This window comes from Mchenga conophoros, linkage group LG3 (genome assembly GCF_057382185.1).
Source record: "Mchenga conophoros isolate Kocher_MC1m ecotype Shallow Benthic linkage group LG3, M_conophoros_male_GT1.1, whole genome shotgun sequence".
NCBI classification, from domain to species: domain Eukaryota; kingdom Metazoa; phylum Chordata; class Actinopteri; order Cichliformes; family Cichlidae; genus Mchenga; species Mchenga conophoros.
The window spans coordinates 71,381,001-71,398,868 of record NC_140528.1 but is presented as its reverse complement, the minus strand read 5'-3'; the positions used below and the strand labels follow the sequence as shown (position 1 = coordinate 71,398,868).

Sequence of the window (17,868 nt, the reverse complement as noted above, 5' to 3'; positions counted from 1 at the left end):
ATCTATCAAAATACAGCAGGAAAAAAAGAGCCAAGGTCCCGATCTCAGCGAGGCTGCATGTTTAAAGGATTTAAGAATCATCATAATAAAATAACTTTATCCAGATAATTAATTTGGGGTGTTACTCTTTGTTTGTGGAGGCATGACCCTGGATACAAACATCACAGTGAATCAAGAAAATTAGCTAAATGCATTAATTACGGCCAACAAAGATAAAAAATTATGTGGAGAGAATCAGAGTTAGTAAGCATAACCAGTTAGACCACTACCCAATAACACAGTCTGATGGTGAGAGTTAGCAAAATAATTATAGATAGTTACTAGTAACTTTGAAAGAGATTTTAACTGAAAATTAGGTAACATTCCATCTAACACAAGGACTGAGTTATCTTATATGTAATATCTTTATACGTATAAAACTTTTATTAGAACTAACACAAGCAAAGGCACAAATTAAACATAATAAATGCCGTAACTACACGTAAAACAAGAGTTGTACATGATTAATGAATGACAATTAACAGTAACCTTCACCTCAAATGCAGCTGATAAATAATGTGGTGAGATCAGAATCGTATTTAAAAGAAGAAAGTCGTTTAAAGTTTTGGAAACTGAGCAAACAGAAGAAGTCTGGATACTTCTTGTATGTGGGTCAGCATTTTTCTGAAGGTTGCTTGCTGTGGTTACACAAAGTAATTCAAAGCTGCACAAAGACTTATGGTCTCTTTATATGTGAGCCTTTGAAGATAAATCCACAAAAGTCACATCGGACCAATAGCGAATCTGTTTATCATTCAGTGGCTATTCTCAAAAATGTGACTTTTGAACTGACGTAACAGGAAAATAAGTCCTGGAGATTTAATTCAAATTCAGACTCTCAGCACTGTTTGGATTATCATGGCATCAAGCGTAACGGTGGGCAGATTAGCGTTCTGTAAAACAGGAGAAATAATGAGCAGAGGAAACACGCTGCTGTTCGCCTGATCGGTCCTGCCAGAATTTATTTAGCAAGCACAAGCAGACATCTTTGCTTCTTTTGTCACTTAGCTTAACCACAGTTGTTCACTGTCAATCAACAGTATCAACATAAAAGAAAAATGCAGATAAAATAAAAAGATACACATTTATCATAAACAAATGAAGAAAAGAAGCCAAGGTGTCATGTGAATGGTTTGTTGTGAAGGCTTACATTCAGTCTTCGTTGTGAAGTGAGCTGTAACTCATTCTTTAGAAGTGAATTTAACTTAGAGCTGCAGGAAAACATGTTTTTCTCTCTCTCTGGTGTCTTTGGTGGTTGAAAGATTCATCGTATGGTCACACGTCCAAGCTGTTAAACATTTGGGAGGCTTGCTAGCAAACATGTCGTATCTATGTTTTTAAATTACAGCCATCTTTAGGAGTGTGTTGTACTCCGTGTTGAAGAATATTAAATAATTCCTTAAAGTTAGTTGGAAACAGAAGGTCCTTATGTGTGACAGGTATACAGCTTTCCCTCCTGCTGTGTCTGAATTTACTCCTGATGAGACAACATGATGTCCCACCTTCTGCTTCTCTGGGATTGTAAAATTCATATATTCTTACTTTTTATGGTCTTTTATAACAGACATGCCGAGAAACTGTTTACCTCTTTACCATTTACATCTTGCACTATAAAGTTTTTGTAGTCCTGAGGATTTTTTTCGAGACTTTTGCAAAGATTTTGGATATATTCGAAATATAATGACCTTGTCTACATAACACACAGTTGGCTAACAAAAAATCTGAGCTTGCCCTTTATTAATCGCCGATAAGTACTGTGTGTTTCCATGGGAACTACAGCACTTCAGCCAGCAGAACCAGCTTCAGCACTGGTTGTGTGGGGAACCCAGATGACATTATTGTGTGGTGTGACCTCCCCAGGCCACATCTTGGGTTTCCCCTCCCTGCATGAAACATCATTTTACCTTCTTTATCTCCAACAACCAGACTTGCCACCATTATTACCTCAAAAGCCTTCCTACATGCAATCCCTCCGGTCTGACATCACACAGCTAGTTCTCATGACACTGATCACCTCATTCCCCACGTCACATTACTGCCAGAGGGGCTGGAGATAGGGAACTTTCAGATGGAGAAGAGTGTGCCTTAGGTTTGTGCGTGCAGTACAAGCCCTCAACAAACACTGTGTGTTTCTGTGTAAGCTCTGACTGGGACGACAAATTTCCTTGTAGGCAAGTTATAACAATCTATCACGCGGAGCATTTAAAAGGCTGATTAAACCAGCAAAGTATTTATTGATCTGTTTTGAATTCAGATTTTAAATTTCCATGCATGACGTGCAAGGAAATAGGAACCTGTTGCATTGTTATTTATTCTGATTTAAAACACAGAGACATTTTTACATTTCTCAAAGACTTTTTCTTGTGGGATAAATGCTGTTCGTGCTTTCAAGTCTCACATACTCTGGACAGTAAAATCAGGCTCGGGTTTGGGGAAAGAAGGAGGTGGAGAGGGAGGGTGGAGGGGCCTTCCTGAGAAGTCAAATGACCTGAAATATGATCACTTTAGCAAACCTCTGAGGCAAGATTAAATTCCAGTGTCACACACACTAGGTTGAATTTCTTCAACATGCTGAAAAAAAAATTTTATTATTATTTTAACTCTCCAAACATCTATTCCTTTGCTAAAAGATTTGTGAGGGGGGAACTATTACTTCATAGCTAATTAATTTTCATACAGTGCTCATAAAAGCGCACTGAGACGTTACACTGTGTGTGTGGAAGTAGTCATTTATCATAATTTGTGTTTCTTAGAGTCAGTTATTAATTGGACTTTCTTACATTTAATGCTGTGTTTATTCGGTCGACTGTAGACATCCAGGGACTTTTTTTTAGAGGAATAAAAGTGTGCATGACCGGATCACACTACCTTCTCCATCCCTAGCAAATATGATGTTATGTGATGGGATCACGCGGGAGTCAGTAAATCCGGTAGTCATGCGCTAATCCGGTATTTAAGGTCGTCGGTTCAGTGGTTTTGGGGGGGAAACAGAAGTGGAGTCTTGCGTGGGTGCATGGAAGGTGGAGGTTTACACCCACTCATTTGGCAGAGAAGAAATAACTTCTGATGTGAAGTGATGCAAGTGTATTTTGGGGGAAAATAATTAGTTCAGGTTTGTACTCGAAGTCAGTCAGTAAAAACAGACTCGAAACCAGCCGTGCGTAAAACTTTGGCAGCGACTTTTCTTTTTTGGATAATGTGGCAGTTCTGCTTTTTGGTGATTGTGGGCGCGGTGGTTGTGAGCGCTCAGTTCCCCAGAGAGTGTGTGACTCCAGAGGGTCTCAGGAGTGGACAGTGCTGCCCGTCGCCTTCTGGACTGCCTAATGACCCGTGTGGCTCCAGCACCGGGCGTGGACAGTGTGTGTCGGTGGCGGTGGACACACAGCCGCATGGGCCTCAGTACCCGCACGACGGACGGGATGATCGGGAACGATGGCCCAGCCGTTTTTTCAGCCGTACCTGTCAGTGTAACGGAAACTTCAGTGGTCATAACTGCGGCCGCTGTAAACACGGATTGACCGGGCCCAACTGTGACCAAAGAGTTCCTGTTGGTAAGTGCAAAAAAGCTGCCAAAAATGTACCAATTACGCGCATCTTGGGTATTAAAAACTGATTTCCAATTAGCGCGACCGGTTGAGCTAATATGGTTTTTTTTCTCCAATGCTATAATCCTCCAGTGAGAAGAAACGTGATGCAGCTCAGCGCGGAGGAAAAGCGTGCGTTCGTGAACGCATTGGACCAGGCCAAGCGCACGGTGCACCCCGATCTGGTGATCGCAACGCGGCACTATCCGGGCATCTTTGGCCCTGACGGGAACACCACGCAGTTTGAAAACGTCTCCATCTACAATTACTTCGTTTGGTCCCACTATTACTCCGTCAGCAAGACCTTCCTGGGCGCGGGGCAGGCCAGTTTTGGGGGCGTGGATTTTTCGCACGAGGGCCCCGGTTTCCTGACCTGGCACAGGTACCACCTGCTCCAGCTGGAGCGAGACATGCAGGTGAGATAGTGCAGATAATTAGATCTATAACAGCGTACACTGTAGTATTGCGGATGTCATTAGGGTCTTTTTAACTCAAATTTGAAAAAGAAAAAAAAACTAACTGATTTTGTTGCCTGAGAGTCGCTAATCATCACTTAATTGTTTATCGACATCTTTAATTTACCAGTTCAACACCGACAAATGTCCTTCTTGCCTCCCACCACCCCACCCTCCCCTGCCCGCTTGTTTTGTTTTGTCTAATGCGCTGTAATGGCGAAGAAATCATAATTGACGAAGCAATGTCACACCTTAATAAGCGAGCAGCGCGCAAAATGTGACTTTAACCACTTCAAATTAGAGATTGGATTCGGTCTGCACACCATCCATTTGGAGAAAACAGCACTGAAAGGAGCTCTGTTGAAGAGGCGTTATTAGACTTTAACGATCACGAAAGTGACACGTGGAGAATGTTAATAATCCGCTCCAGGGTCGGTGTTGCATGCATCAGTCGGGTCACAATTAAGGGCAGAGAATGAGGCTGCTGTGTGTGCTGTGTGGGTTTGAACCCTGTCAGTGTTGGACTCCTGCAGAGAAGCTCCTTCCTTATCCTGAGCAAGTTTCTGGTTTAAATTGGGATCCCTAATTAGTGCCTTGTTTTTTGTTGTTCTGTTTTCATCCTCAAATCTGTCACACTGGTGAAGTTTGAGGGAAATAATAATAATAATAATAATGGATTGCATTTATATAGCGCTTTTCGGGGCCCTCAAAGCGCTTTACAATTCTACTATTCATTCACTCTCACATTCACACACTGGTGGAGGCTCTTTTTTTCTCCAGTAAGAATTAGAATGAACTGTCTCTGCTTCTTGTCCTGCTGCATTTAAATCATATAGGTAAGAATGCCTGGATTTTATTAGTGTGGTGGGGGGGTTTCTATCTTCAACTCACTCTTTTACCCGACTGGTTTCATATCAGCAAGCATAGACTTTAAAAGTGGGATTTGGTAAGTTTTCCTTTGATAAACCACCGGAGAAGAAGAATTGAAGGAGGGAATAATTCACAGCCAAGCAGACAGGCTATGTTCCTTTGAGATTCATGAATATTTTGCCCCTATAAATCCTCTATTGAAACATTTTCTTTACCTTTACGCCTTATCTTAAACTACGAGGTTTTGCATTGGAAAGTCATGAAATAAGTCGGAAGCAGAGCAAGAGCGCTGCACTGCAACTTCCTTTCACAAAGTTTCATCATTTCTGAATCCATCGTGACTTTATAGCGCCGTATACATCCCCCCAACTTCTGTCTTCATATAGACGTTCTACATAACTAAAGGGATTAAAAAGACTTCCACTAGAGCTTTCTTTTTTAGCACAATTTATTAAAAATAAACGAAACTTTAAATTAGATCAGAAAGATTGCAATACCGACTCTTCAGACTGAATGCATTTGGTTTGCATCACAGTCAAATACATCCTTATCTATGGCGACACACTCTAACCCAGCCATGCTTTGATTTTATTCATACTCAATACCCAGGACATGCTGCAAAACCCTTCCTTCGCCCTGCCCTACTGGAACTTTGCTATCGGGGGAAACACATGTGACATCTGCACAGATGACCTGATGGGAGCCAGGAGCAATTTTGACATGAACTCTCTGAGTTCTAACTCCATATTCTCCCAGTGGAGAGTCGTCTGTGAGAGCGTGGAGGACTACGACACGCTGGGAACCATCTGCAACAGTGAGGCTGGAGACTGGTGATGTTGCAGTGATCTGTGGGGGGGTTTTGTTTTGGAGTTCTTTTTGAAAATACGGTAATATCCAGGTTGTTTTCCTTTCCCTCCCTCCCTCCAGGCACCGAGTCTTCTCCCATTAGAAGAAACCCGGCAGGAAATGTGAACAGGCCTATGGTCCAGCGTCTCCCGGAGCCCCAGGACGTGGCAGACTGCCTGCAGGTCAACACTTTTGACACGCCGCCATTTTTCTCCACCTCCTCTGAAAGCTTCAGGAACACCATTGAAGGTGAGCGAGCACAAAGATATTTCTGTCTGTCTGTCATACAACTCTTTTGCGTTCACATACACAGCTTTTCGTGCCCTTTCGTGCTATTTTGGCAGGCTACAGCGCCCCCAAGGGGAACTACGACCCTATAGTGAGGAGCCTCCACAACCTGGCTCATTTGTTCCTGAACGGGACAGGAGGACAGACTCACCTCTCCCCGAACGACCCCATCTTCGTCCTGCTCCACACCTTTACCGACGCAATATTTGATGAATGGTTGAGGAGGCACAGCCCAGGTCTTTCAGTAGCATCTGTTTTTAAAAAAACGTATTGTCCTTCATAATGGCGCGGTGAGCTTTTGTGCTAATTTAAAGTGCTTCCCGACAGATGCGGCTGTGTACCCAGAACAAGATGCTCCCATCGGTCACAACAGGCGCTACAACATGGTGCCCTTCTGGCCTCCGGTGACCAACTCGGAGATGTTTGTGACCGCCCCTGAAAACCTCGGTTACTCTTACCAAGCCGAATGGCCAGGTACACATTTGACCCGCACGCCTTTAATCTCGCCTTCAGAGAAATGCTCAGATGACCTGTAATCATTGTTTACTCCTGCCTTTCCAGGTGAAAATTTCACCCTGAGCGAAATAATAACCATGGCCATAGTCGCTGCCCTTGTGGTCGTCGCGGTCGTTTTCGCTCTCACCACGTGTGCTGTGCGTGCCCGGTCTCACAGGAAGGAGGGCCACCAGCCTCTGCTCGGGGATCAGTACCAGCGCTACGATGATGAGAAAAGCCAATCTGTTGTATAAACTCTCTCTCACACACACAGACACACACAAGCCCCACTTTAAAGCGCCTCTTTGTCTCACAGTGACACGCTTGTGTGGTTTGTTAAAGTCTGAATCTGTTCTCACTAGAACATAAAATCATCTCTTTTGTTGCTGCATTTGTGCATCTATATTTACAAATAGTGCAGATGTAAATATTGACTTTTACATTTCCTACTTACTGAAGACTTTTTATAATGAAAAGGCCCTGAAATAGACTTTCACCCCGTCTCTGCCCAGCGTCACCCCTCCAGGACCCTGAATTTGATCAGTGGTTAAAAAAAGGCCTTAAATCAGGAATTGCATATCAAGATCAGCTGACTTCTAAGTTCAGTGTTTGCTGATTCACTTAACAAAAAGGGGGCACGCCTGAAAGGAATGTGCCAGTGAGCGTTTTACATCCATTTAAAGTAATGAAGGAAGTAATACTTCCTGAACATGACTATCGTTTTACTAACTGCATACTCTACATCATCCCCTGAGTTTATCTGACTTTTTAGGTTCGCTTGGTTTAGCTGCACAATACCAGAAAAGGTATATTTTATCAAAGTGCCCATGCAATTAAGCCATATTACCCACAAGGGGGTGCTGTAGTTTAATTTCTAGAACTCTGCAGGACCTACTGAACGTTCAATAGATAGATGTGCTTTTTTATGATGTGTTAAGTTACTGTTTCACCTGACTTGAAATGTTGCTAATAAACGAAGAAGTAGAAGGAAAATAAAGCACAGTGGTGATTTAGATCAAATGTAAAAGAGTGTCAAGAGTCTTTATTTTCTGTCTTTTTAGCTGAAACACATTTTTCATACAATAGTTGAAAAATGTAATTTATACTTTTGTATTTTTACATAAATAATTCTGTTGAACTTAGGGGCTATACATTAAATAGTTTGGCATCTGGGAATCATTTATGCTACTTAAGGGTGTGAACAATGCAGGCCCACGGGAAAATCACAGAATTTGATGTGGAACAAATACAGTGTAGAAAATTGGCATAGATAGCAGTGGGCATGGATTTCAGGCTCATTTGCTGCCCTGCGCCCTCGTGCAGATGGTGTTACGCGATAAGCGGCACTGCCCACGAGGTTAAACACTGTTTGCATTGAGTTTTTTGCAAAGCAGTGAAACAAATGTTTAGACTTTTTGTGAAACGTCTTGAAATGTCATGAAACCATGACGCTTTCTTTCCAGGCTCTTTACACTACCATGACCTGGATGATTGAGAATCTGCGCAGAGACGTATTTAAACTCTTTACTCAAGAAAAAACTAGAAGAAGTTAGCTTCAGCTGCTTCATTATTCACAAAGGGTGTTTAGTTTTTACACCAGATGGCCTTCTTGATAAGAGCCCCAGAGGCCTTGGGTGACACCAGGGATCTTTTGCTTGTTAGCCAAGTGTGTAAACCCCTGTACTATGGAGCCACTAATCCTAATAAGTGCCCTAATATTACAAAGGTTTTAGCATTAAAATAAACTTAATGCTTAAAGTCTCCACAGAGACCCAAGTCTCCTTTGTTGTTGGGTCAGGAAGTCTGACAAATCGAGGGGTACAACATGGACCTACTTGTTGTATTGACCCCTCGTGACAAGGGAGCAGCCTAACAGTAATCTGGCATGGTGTTGTGTGCGTGTGTCGTCCCTGTGTCTGACAGGGACGACCATCGCCTCAACATCCTACACTGTCGCATACATATGACACAAACAATGCTATAACGACCCCCATACACATTGAGGTGGTACTCAATTGTAATGGAAAATGACCAAAACCAAGCAGAGCAAACTCAGGCTGAGTAGTCGCTAACGAAAAGAGGCATTATATTTTCAGGGGGGGCAGTAACCATGCCCTTCACCCCTCTGGACACGCCCCTGCTATAACTTCATTTATCACTTCTAGCAACCGTCTTTTATTACAGTTACAGGACTCTGAAAGCACCAGTTGACTGTGACTAGTTTCCCTTGACAACACGAGCTCAGCTTGTCGGGGGGGTCACGAGGTGAGAAAATAAAGAGAATTAAAAGACCTTGCAAAAAGTTATTCATAATAAAATTTTAAACAGTCATGCTTATTTTCTTTGTGGGCTTTTGCCACCGCTTTTGAAAAATAATATCCTGGAAACACCTCTGCTTTTTTATTTCTCTCGCTCTCTCGTCTCACCTGTAGGGAGTCTGGTTTCAGAGGAAGCTCCCCCAATGGGAGGGTCCGCGGAGAGCGCGTTGTCGTTAAACTGTCCATTCACGAGCTTAAATGGGAGGTCTGTTGCTGTGGCAGCGGTGAGTTTAGCGTCACAGCGAAGAAGCTGCGATGAGCGCGCGCCTTAAAACTTTTATTAGCATACTTTGACTCCACTCCTCTCTGATTAAAGCTCACGCGAACAGCCCGCCAGGCTGTGGGAATATAACCTCCGTGGTCGCAGATAACTGTCCTGACTGCGTGTGTGACACCCCGCGATGGAGGAGGACAACAGCGTCATGCGAGACTTGAAGGACATAGAGACGAAGTTGGGCCGAAAAGTTCCGGACAGTCTCTTTCGCTCTCTCGCCGGAGGGAAACACGACAAGTCCGCAGCGCCGCATTCAGGGAACTGCAAATGTTGCGCTAACTCTGCGGACATAAAAAGACTGGAAAGCAAAATGATGTTTCTCAAACAAGAGATGGTGAGTGTATTGTCTGAGCTCTATAATAGCTTGCAAACAGTTTAAGTCTTCTCTTTAAAGCTTAGTTTCAGGTGTTGTAAGTAATATTTTAATAATTACTTTCAGATAAATGTGGTGGCATCGTTGTTTACTGCCAGGGTGGTCTTGTTTCTTCTGTTGCGTTCAAGGACCTTACCTAGACACAACAGCATTACCTGAGCTCCAGGTATAACCATTAACTGTGAACGACTGTCACGGGGGCAGGTGACAGCCGTTCACACTGTGCTGCGGGCAGAGGACTGTTTGTGAACTCCCGTCACCTCAGGGCGCTCGCCCCCTCTCCTGTCGTATGATCCAGTCCACTGCAGTTGTGCAGCTGTAATTATCTCCCCATGCTTGCATAGTTTTATCTGCAATCACTCAAATTGTTCTCAAATGTCCCTGGAATGTCCTGCTAGTCTCAAACTCCGACAGAGTCGCAGCAACGCGCCATTTTAAAAAGGTCAAGACTGGTATTAGGAGTCCCGAGCAGATGGTGTGTCATAGCCAGCAGACTGACCCGCTGCCACAGATCTCGCTCTGATAGGATTAGTTTATTAAAGATTACTGTAAGGACAATAGTAGATCTGTAATTGGCTTTTTTTAGACTTAAATTTTTGGTGGCAGTTATTTTGTTATGCAAGCATCCTGTAAAAGGAAAAAAATACTAAATGAATTTATTTTAAATGAAGTGAGTGTAATCCCAACTGTGACTGGTCTCTCATTTCAGCCACTAATCCAATCAGACCACTTCCTGCATGCACACTCACAAGTTTGTGCCAAGAAAGTAGCATTTAGCTTTTCTATTGCATTATTTGCGAGCCCAAACTAATCAAAGGAGCAAATGAACTGTAAACTGCAGTCCCACCAGGTCTGTTTGGGGTTTTGTATCACAAATCATGTTTTGCATCCAGTGCAGACAAAAACTGTGCTGCACTAATTGTGTTTCTGATATTCATTTTGTGATAGAGACCCAGTGGTGCCATCCTATTAACACAACATAGCTGCTTGGCCTATAATTCTGGTGTAACTCCATCTGCTGAGCTTCTGTGTGTGTGTTTGTGCATAAGGCAGGTGGTTATACTTGCAAAACAAACACACCGGCAGCAATGTGAGCCAAATGAAGGGTGGTTACAAATCCACTCTAAAGAAAGGCTGTTGTGTCAAAGCAGCTGTCTGGAACAGTCTACCAACCCTGTCTGCCTTCATCTGCCTCAGAGTGTTTTCACTGTAGCAGGATGTTGCAGCTGCCCCTTTACCAATTTTCATTCAGACCGGGCGTTTGTCACCAAGTAGACGCAGGGGGAATCCCTTTTGAATGACTCCCTAGGCAGTTCCATCCACCCTCAATAGCATGGTTTGTCAGGGCAGGAAGTTTAGTCAATGGCCATACTGTGTAAAGTAGGCATCGTTTATCCATTGTCCTGAATAAAAACTGTCTCTTGGCTGTGATTTGACATGCGTACAAGTCGTTTTTCCGGTGTCACATGACCCAACAATGACTGGAGTAGATTGTGTTTTCTCTGACTAATTTATCTGTGGGGGAGAGTACTATTTCTGAGACCAGGAATGATCCTTGAACCTTGATGCTTACAGTAGCAATACTGACACTGCTCGTTTTTAGTTGTTTTCTTGGCTTCCACTTTACTTATGAGCTCTATTTCTTGCACTGTTAGTGGACTTTGACTCTGTCTTTAAATTGTCACGCCACAGCTACTGGCAAGAAGTAGTCCAATGCCTGAATTACGCTTCAGCGCGAAATCTACGCCATAATCTTCCAGACCAGTCGGACTCATTGTGATCTGTGTTGACCGGACATGTAGTTACATTTCTCAGGTCCCTTCAGGTTACCTGGAAGGTTACAACATGAGGTTAAAAGGAGTTTCCAGTTACGACTTCGATTTTCCTCGGAAGTCTATATCTGGCATAACTCATACCTGTCTGTTTATCTACAGATTTAAATAGGGTGCTGGTGTTGCTCACGTGGCTGTTACAGGTTACGTAATTGCTGGGTCATTTGCTCCAGTTCTGTCATTATAAATGCTAAGAAGTACACTTTTCACTACTGTGTTTGTTCTTTTGAATGCATAACTGTTAGGCAATTACAACTAAATAAAATACTCTACAAGCTCCCCTGCAGTGTGCTCAGAACAGTCAGACAGTTGAATCTGGAATACCATCTTTGCTCTGGAGATGATGAGAAAATAGTGGGACCAACAGACAAGTCACACAGTAGAAGAAGAATATACTGGCTGGGGAGAAAATAATTTGGTATGTGAAGCATGATAAGACTTTGCAAATGTCATTTTAAGTCAGCCCACAACTCTTTGTCTCAAGCTGAGCAAAGAGGAAGACTGCTAGAACCCAACTGAGATTTTTATGACCAATGCCGATATCTGCTGATTTAAAAATTTGATCTGTCGGGCACATGAAATGTAAACAGACTTCTCAGACATTTATCATGTGTAGTTATTTATGAATCCTCACTAAGATGATATGACCGCGCGCTTTAAAAATAGTCTTGTTTTGTTGTCACGACAAGTAATGGATAACTCGTTTACCTGACTTTGGTCAGATCAGCTGGTAACTGTTTATGGCGTTTCAAACAAAGGCTCTAAACACTAGTGGCATATTTAAAAAGGGAACTTCTTCATTTTAGTAACAGAAGTACTTGAACTAAGACAAACAATGTCTTTAAAAAAGATTAAATCAGTTACTAGTAAAATAAAAGTAGGTAAGTTACAGAGGCCTGGATGACCTCCTGTATTCCCCAACCAGTTGTCAAGTCGTTGCTGAGAGTTGCTGGGTGAAATTGGTACTAAAGAGGGTCCTACATCAAAAACCTTTTTGTGATTGCTTCGGTCACTAGCAGATTGCCTGTAGTTTGTATGGAAAATGCCTACATGTCTGCCAACAGCTACCGAATACCCTAGGCACATTTTGCAAGTGTTTGTAGACAAGTTGAAGTTTTTCATACAAACTACAGTGGCCACTGCAATCTGCTAGTGGCCAGAGTAATCACAGGATGGTTTTTCATGCAGCCCTCTATACCTTGTTACAACTAATTTGAGCTTGCAAATGACATCAAGTTCGAGCAATTGCCCACAACCCAACTGGAGATCGTCAACCAGTCTCTAGGCATATGTGAAAGGGTCTAATATTACAAGGTGTAGGTTAATTTTTCTTTCCCCCCTTTAAGTTAAGCTTACCCACTGCTTACATTAGCCATGTATTTAGAGAACAGACATATTGATCTGTTAACCATATTTCCTGAAATGCGAAATGCAGTGACCTTACTTGAATGTTTATTTTTCTCCACAATACAGGCAAATCTGCGAGCCATTGACGTAAAGCTCATGCAGCAGCTTATGTCCATCAACGAGGGCATCGAGTCCATCCGCTGGATGATAGATGACAAAGGAAGCGTCGCCAGCCATGACAGCAGCCTAACCGGCAGCTTATACAGCCTGTCGGACAGCCAGGACGGCGCCTCGCTGCGAGGAAGCTTCAATAGTTTGAATGATGGCAACAGTGACGGCCTGGATGGTCTGTCTGTGGGTAGTTACCTGGACACACTAGCAGAGGACCTCCCGGATGAACCCTCGCCTACGGACCTTGATTGTTTTGTGGATAAAACGGTGATCGACGGCGACGCCTTTGCCAAATCGCCTTTGAAACTCAGGGTGGAGTCAGATGAATACTACTGCTTTGGATAATAATGATAAGCTAAATGTGGCGATTACAGAGGGACTACTGTAATTTGTGAAGAATGGTTTTCAAAAGTATTCTTCACTTTTAAAACAAAATGCTATTTTTTTTTTTCCTCAAATTGTAGCAAGATGTTAGCAAGTCTTACCTGATGACTAATGTTACGTTTTACTTTCCTGACTCTGTCGAATCGACGCGCCTCTTCAAAGCGTTCACGCTTAACATTCATGTCTTAACACTTTAAACGCAGGTTAATTGAAAGGGTGTTTTATCATGATTCAAAGTTCTTGTTTTCAGCTATCCAATACCTCACTGGGTGTATCTGTCACACTTTTTAGCCTAAAGGTATTTTCAAAGGTGGGTGTGGAAAAAGTAGAAACATCAACTGAACAGCCGATTTTCCTCACTATCTGTGGAAAACCCGACTCTGAGTTTGCGTCAGGTCAACCACAATCAGCTGATCCAGACTAGATTGGGATTTAGCAGCCATTTGGAAAATTGGACATTTCATGCTGAGCGATTCTCGAGGTAAAACAGTTTCAAGTGATTAGTCTAAGTGTCACAGCAAGTGCACTTTGCTTCCACGCCAAATCCTGAGCTCCACTGCTGTATGTGTGAAACTTTTAGTTCTGCTTTTTATTGTTTTTGTTTTGTTTACCGACAAGAGTTCCCAAGTCAAACTCTGCTCAGCAGTAGTAGTTAAAGCATGTAGCCTAAAACACAAGAGATTCGTTGCACAGATTCTTGACTGAAAACCAAAGCAGTTTGATTGTCTCATAGATAGTTTAGGGCCTGCTTTAACAGCAGATGGGAGGTTTATAAATGATGGACATATGTGGGACACATGTTTTGCTCTGTGGGCAGATTTTAAATTCACTGTTGTTAAAGAACAGTTTAGCGAGAGCGATACACCGCTGTACATACATGTGTTATTTTTAGCTTTAAAGCTCCTGTGTTGACGTATCTGACGTTTGTATTCGCCTGCTTTTTAAAGCAAAAACTGTTTTTTGTTGTTGTTTTGTTTTTGTTTGATTGCTGATGATCTGTTGTGGAAAATGAAATAATATATTGTGATTTTTCTTGCTCATTGTGCTAAGTTGTTTTGTTTTTTCTTTAAGCAAAGAAACTTCTAAGCATGATGCATTCTGAACCTTTAGGTCCCGTTTTTAGAAACAAACCTCATTTTGGGATCCAAATGAGATGGAACGTGAACCTCACAGTGCTCGCCTTTTTTAGCTGATTGAAGTTGAGAATAATCTCTTAATAATGAGGTCAGACTCCGCGGTGCCCCGTGTAATGTGCCGTGGAAAATTACCCTTGTTAATTCACATTGTTAAAAACTCTAAATTGGGCAAATAGCTGTTTATTTGTAACCTTTAAAATATCCAAGCTGTTAACAAAGGAGGAGTGTTTGGAGTCATTTTCTTTGGCTGGCATAAACTAGCGTTATTAAAGATGACAAATCATGCTGCCAGAAACTCACGAGTATCTGTCATCTGGCTGGAATGACTGGACTGCGTCACTTGAGAGTAACTAAGGCAAACAAAGACGAGACAGAGCTATTGCTGAAATGCCAGCCATGCAGAGTCATTGACGGGCTGTTATGTTATTCTCATTTGCAATGCATCGCGCTGGCTCCTTATCTTTCATGTGATAATTGCAGGTCCAGACGAGCTATAGAGGGTAAGTCTTCATGGGAAAGATGAGAACCCTGCTCTCATCGGCCTGCAAATGAATGAGTGGCCTTTACCCACTGTACTTCAGTAGCTGTTACGCTCGCTTGGAAATGCTGCCTTGCTCCCTTTGTCCACAGAGCTCCATGTGCGCTGTGACGAATGCTGTTTAGGGTGTTTACTAAACGGTGGCAGCAATCTCAAGATTGGACACAAAGGACACTTTTAAGTGTTACATTAGGTCCAGACAGATATAATCACTGCATCCAGGCACATTAAGCATGCTTTTAACTTTGTCTCGCTCCAAGTGCAGAGCAGCTTTATTTGGTTTTACGCTGCCTTATCTCTACCACCCAGAGGCTTCGGCGTAGCTAAAGACCCCTGTAAAGCTGAACCGGGCTGATTCCATTAAAACCAAAAGATCCGCGTAAATGACAGCGTGACCTTCATGTCAGCAATTCAATTAAAAACAAAAAAATATTCTCTAAACTTTCCCAAATGTAATGTCCCAAAAAATATATCCATATCCAACAACTGATAGCTCATTACTTGCAGGGAAACTGTTGAGACTAGAGTTAGTGGCCGTGAAAGAATTGGACCTACCGAGCAGGTTCTGTCAGTTTATGCTGAATGAGTCTTGAGTCAGAGTGTTGCATGGTACACTACACATGAATGGCAGCTGCCATTTGCCCATTTTCTGTGGTTTTAACAAGTGTAAGTTTGCTACGTGAAAGGGACTACCAGTTGATGGAGCTTTTAAGATAAAGACAGCTGCCGTCTTTCAGCGCAGCATGCAAGACTCAAACTTTCATCAAGATTAAACTTGAGCCCATCGTCATACTTCATTTCCTCTTGATGCCAACATGTAATGACATCTTTAGAAATTTAAGCAAGGAATGCTGCTGTCCGTGCTTTATTACAGTCAAGTTTGCAGTTTCTCCCATCAGCAGCGACGGCCACACTACTCTGGGGGTGAATGACACCAAGGCTTTGCAGAAAACAAACGAGAGGAAAATCGGCTGCAGTCGCCCGTGTTCGGGGGGGAAAAGTACAAAACAATGATTTATTCATTCCTTCAGTTAGTCCTCCGTTACTTCACTTGTGCACATATAATTCCACCGCCGTACAGTCGAGACAGCAGCTTCCAACGGGGATCCATTAGCAAATTAGACACTGGGGTTGGACCTGTGCCACAAGATGAAGGGAAACCAATACTGTCTGGTATCTGGGAAACTGTCACCACGGTACCAAATGAGGATACGGGATATGGGTACTGGAAAGGGGTTCGGGGGGGGGGGGGGAATCAAAAGAGCCGGAGACGGCACGCACCCCTCAAACGGGAAGCGGCACATACAGGCTAAACATGTCGCCTTATTTTATTCTACTTTAATTAGCTTTTCTCTCTGCGGCTGTTTACTTTGTTTCAGAGTGCTGGAAGTTCTTCTGCAACTTTATATCAACTGGAAAAGTTCTATATGAATAAATATCAGTGCTAAAATAATCTATTTCTTTTATACCAGGATGTAGAATGAATGTGGCTCGGTGGGATGTGCAGTCACACTTGTGGTGGACAGTAGTGCTTTAAGTTATCTTTTCTCTTTTTTTTAGCTCTATTACAATAGCAGGCAAGAGGAGCATCATGCTGGGAAGTAATGAAGCTGTGGAAAAGTTTCTGTAGGAAAAATCACTTAATGAATGTCAAGGTCTGCTGTAATGTTTTCCCTCACATGGCATTTTCTGCAGTGCCGATGGGATGATGGCACGCAGATTCATTCTCGTTAGATTATTTTTTGCTTTAAAGTCAGATAAACTTTAAAGAGAAGGTCTTGAAGGAGCTTCGTTGGCCGTCTGCCACGCTGTGAATCTGTGAATTGTTCTAAAAAGGCTTTGTGAAACTTGGCCACTCTTGGGATCTGCTATGTTCACAGCACAAGATGCTTGAAACTGTTTCCGTCGCTGCAAATAATAGATGTTAACGATGGCTGTCTGCGCCCTCTTAAATTACTCTGCTGGCATTTAGAGAAGTGCCCTTTGGGAGCTTCTGTAAACATCACATAGGAACATCGGAGAAACCCAAATACAGAAATTGGACAGCTTGAGAACTTGTTGCCCTCCAGGCTGGTCAGGCTGCATTCCAGTCATAATTAAGCCAGAGCTGAGTTATGAAACTTGATGCAGAGTGCGCTAAAGCAATAACTCGGATGCAGAGCTGGATTTCTTCCTTTAACAGTCCAAAAAAAGAGCGTTGGCATTGGCAAAGGATGCACGCTAAATACAGGGAGTGCTTGGTTACTTATCAGATGTGCAACTACAAAGATTAGAACAGTAACCCATGAGACCTAATCTGCACTCTGCTGTTCAGGAATCTCACTGGATGTAACAAATTACACCTAATTCACCGTAGTGTTTTACTGGTACAGTGAACCTCAATTTGTTTATTTTTCAACTCAACTCTTTTCTACACTTCTAGTTGCTTTTATAATTTGTTTTTTTTTTACTACTTTAGAGTAAATCTGGTGACGCCATAACTCATTATCTTCAGAAACTCCCACCTGTCAGTCAAACACAGATACTGTAAAACACTGACGTATGTTCTGGGTCCGAAAAATGCCTAAAAAGCTGCATTCTGTCTGAAGGCCGTTAGATTGCGATAGTTGTGGTTTCAGAAAAACGTCCAGTCCTATATTAGTCTATGAGAAATCAGCTTTCTGAATTGACCTCTGGAAACACTTACCTGATGAATTTATGGGCTAACTCATTCATTTTGGGTCGTACTGAATAAAAAAAATTAAGACTTTTTAAAAAATAACTATTGGTCATACTGTGTTTATAAATGGAGGATTATCTGTGATTTGAAACTGCGCATGCCAAAGGATACAGTTTCACAGTCACAAGTGCCCCGCTCATTTCAACACTTCAGAATCAGATGTCCAAAACCAATAAGAGAAAGTACAATAGCTCCGCCC

The 17,868-nt window shown here is 42.5% G+C and overlaps 2 protein-coding genes across 2 annotated transcripts; both read left to right on the top strand.

Annotated features, from left to right (window-relative positions):
- Window positions 1-2,999: 2,999 nt before the first annotated feature.
- Window positions 3,000-7,604, top strand: LOC146580355 (5,6-dihydroxyindole-2-carboxylic acid oxidase-like). Its single transcript, XM_085267044.1, has 7 exons — window positions 3,000-3,590; window positions 3,717-4,039; window positions 5,558-5,762; window positions 5,876-6,043; window positions 6,139-6,318; window positions 6,410-6,556; window positions 6,644-7,604. Exons 1-7 carry the CDS (start codon window positions 3,236-3,238, stop codon window positions 6,829-6,831), a joined length of 1,566 nt encoding a protein of 521 aa, XP_085123170.1. The 5' UTR covers window positions 3,000-3,235; the 3' UTR covers window positions 6,832-7,604.
- A 1,136-nt stretch (window positions 7,605-8,740) lies between these two features.
- lurap1l (leucine rich adaptor protein 1 like) lies at window positions 8,741-14,616 on the top strand. Its single transcript, XM_085267045.1, has 4 exons — window positions 8,741-8,842; window positions 9,010-9,119; window positions 9,212-9,503; window positions 12,848-14,616. The coding sequence occupies exons 3-4, from the start codon at window positions 9,297-9,299 to the stop codon at window positions 13,235-13,237; spliced, it is 597 nt and encodes a 198-aa protein (XP_085123171.1). The 5' UTR covers window positions 8,741-8,842; window positions 9,010-9,119; window positions 9,212-9,296; the 3' UTR covers window positions 13,238-14,616.
- Window positions 14,617-17,868: the final 3,252 nt, after the last annotated feature.

Coding starts and splice junctions, on each gene's coding strand:
- lurap1l (XM_085267045.1), top strand. CDS start 9,297: ATGGAGGAGGACAACAGCGTCATGCGAGACTTGAAGGACATAGAGACG. Junction 9,504..12,847: donor TGTTTCTCAAACAAGAGATG/GTGAGTGTATTG, acceptor TCCACAATACAG/GCAAATCTGCGAGCCATTGA.
- LOC146580355 (XM_085267044.1), top strand. CDS start 3,236: ATGTGGCAGTTCTGCTTTTTGGTGATTGTGGGCGCGGTGGTTGTGAGC. Junction 4,040..5,557: donor AGCTGGAGCGAGACATGCAG/GTGAGATAGTGC, acceptor CTCAATACCCAG/GACATGCTGCAAAACCCTTC. Junction 6,557..6,643: donor TTACCAAGCCGAATGGCCAG/GTACACATTTGA, acceptor CTGCCTTTCCAG/GTGAAAATTTCACCCTGAGC.